Raw genomic sequence first — 2,585 nt, forward strand, 5'->3', positions numbered from 1 at the left:
AAAAAAAAAAAAAAAGAAAGAAACTGTGATGGAGAACTTGGTCTATATTATTTACTTAACAAAAGTCTATCATAAAAGAAAATGACACATTCGAGTCTGTCAAAACAATATAATGTCTTCCCATTGGAACCTCCATGTACTTTTCTTTCTCTCTTTATATTCTCATTTCTAATATTTTAGTGTTCTTGGAACTCTGTTCTTACTAAATAACATTTTTGACTTAACAATTTTTGAAGGATATAGTTGAAGTGGATTACACTGATCCTATATGTTGAGAACAATGATAGTCTTTTTTTTAAACACCCAGTGTTGTAATACTTGAATGTGATCCTGACACAAACTGTGGCAGTTTTTAGGTCAACCGTTATGTTTATGCTCGCAAATGACTTGTTTTTGAACTTCTTAGCTAGATACCGTCATTTTACATCGGACTCAAAAAAAATTTTTTTTAAAGATTTATTTATTTACGCATGCAAAAACTTGGGTACAGGCCAGAGCGGGGGGGGGGGGGGGAGAAGAGTGGGGGTGTGAGAAGATTCACCAAGACAGAGTGGGGAGCAGAACAGGATGATTGACTGAAATATACTGCTCAGGGGAGCACCTGGTGGGTCAGGAGAGATCTGCCACGCCATGTGGGTCAGCTCCCTGGTGGGGAATCGAACTCTGCAGTGGCTGCAGGTTTGCCTCATAGTGCTGTGCTTTAACCTGTTGGGCCAGCAGGGAAGGCCCAGGCTCAAAATTTGATACATAAATACATATTAAATTTATTACAGAAGTTGAGGGAAAAATGTAAAATTCCTTGCATTTTGTTCAATGGAGAACCACTGACTTACTAGGGAAAACCTCTGAAAATAGATTGTTGAAATGTAAAGGAAAAAAATTATGTTACAGTTCATTAAAATCAGATAAAACTAAAATTTATGATTTTACATGAATTTTGACAATTTTTATGATTTTGATGAATTTTCATGATTTAAACAGCAGTAACAACAAAGCAAATTTGAAAACAGGGAACCTCTTAACTCTGATAAAAAGGGATCTATATGGTATCTGTAGCAGACATCATACTCAGTGAGGAAACATTGTATGCTTTCCCCCTGTTCACTATTGAATTGGAATACTTGAGTCAGATCGTAAGGGAAGAAAAAACAGGAAATAAAGAATTAATGTAAAGATTGGAAGGGAAGAAATTAAACTGTTAGACAATATAGTTATGCATGTAGAAAGGTATCTTCTGTAATGCCAGAAAATGCAAAAATGGAGAAAATTTAACAAAAAGGTTTACATAGAAAATATGAGGCATAAAGAGAAATTAAAATTGATCTGAATAATTGAAGTACTATTTTGGGAACATTCTACACTCAACAGACAATACACTCTTGCACATAATATTTTGATTAGCTAGGGAATCAAAGTCCATAGTGTGTGTGCTGGGTAGTAACTTTTTACGTCGTCACTTACCAATTCTGTAGGGAGCCAAACCGTTTTGGATTTTTACTAGATTTTCTTTTATAAAGAACTGATTTGAATCTTTCTTTTACTAGACTGTGACGGTAGATAAACTGCAGGGAAGTTCTGTTAATATATCTACTGAAGATGGTTTGCTGAAAGCCAAGTACCTATATACAGATTCATCATTTCTGTCTTCTGCTGCTGGGGATATTTCATTAGGAAGTGTTCATGGTAAGATGACAAGGGGCTAACACTTCACAGAACTTCCACATAAACATACATATTAAAAGGTGACCCTGTTTCTTTGTAGTTGAAAAAGGATGTGTCACCGGGAAGCTGATATTCTTCAAAATTAGTTGCAGACTAATTTGACTCATAAAACCAATAGATTTTATTTTAGCAGCATAATTGATTTTTTTCTGTTACACATGAGGCTGAAGTAATAATTCTGATTTTTTAGTGTATTTCTTTATAAAAGCAATGAGAAGATAAGTGCAGGAGATATTCAGAGGAAAGTACACTGAAGCAGTGTTAAAGAACAGCAGTGGGTTCGGAATGGTAGCTTTTGTTATAATGGGAAAGCTAAGGATGAAATGAATGTGCATGAAATCTGATTCTAGCAACTCGGTGATAGTAGTTGGTTTAAGTACTTAAATGTGTATATGTAGTAGTACCAGGTCTTCCCAGCACCCTGCCATTTTCAGTTTTCTTTCATTAAGTATCTTCTTATAACTTCTAAAGCATATCTCTGCAAACAAGGATCATTACTTTGCTAAAACATGCTTCTTAAATCCACCTAGAAAATGATTTAAGTTCAGGTATGTTTTTTGAAATATATACAGATAGAATTAAGAATCACTTATCTTAGCAAAAAGTATAATATATTCATGTCTACTACGTGCCTTTTGAACCATTTTCCAGGAAAATTAGATTAAAACTTTTCCATATATAGGCCATTCATTTCTACAGTAAAGTTGAACATTGGCAAAATCTCCAGTTGTTATTCATAAGCACAAATTTTTAAGTGTTATTAAAAAACATGCTTAGGTGGTAGCTGTGCTATATAGCACATTGACAAGTAGTCTTATGTTTAAAGGAATCTTTAAAAATCACTACTTTAGGGGTCCTCCCCG

General features: G+C 34.3%; 1 protein-coding gene across 4 annotated transcripts in view; it reads left to right on the plus strand.

Moving 5' to 3' along the window:
* The window catches only part of FAM185A (family with sequence similarity 185, member A), a 33,571-nt gene that overhangs the window by 8,729 nt on the left and 22,257 nt on the right, over nt 1–2,585 (plus strand). For all 4 annotated transcript variants that reach the window (XR_001145116.1, XM_004677154.2, XM_012721111.1 and 1 more), the window contains exon 4: nt 1,545–1,683. Coding sequence is in view for 3 of the 4 variants with exons in the window: in XM_004677154.2 (XP_004677211.1) it covers nt 1,545–1,683 (139 nt within the window). In the remaining variant the exon portion in view is untranslated. The remainder of the gene's footprint in view (nt 1–1,544; nt 1,684–2,585) is intronic.

This window comes from Condylura cristata, unplaced genomic scaffold, assembly GCF_000260355.1.
Source record: "Condylura cristata isolate star-nosed mole 26May11 unplaced genomic scaffold, ConCri1.0 scaffold00005, whole genome shotgun sequence".
Classification (NCBI taxonomy): Eukaryota; Metazoa; Chordata; class Mammalia; order Eulipotyphla; family Talpidae; genus Condylura; species Condylura cristata.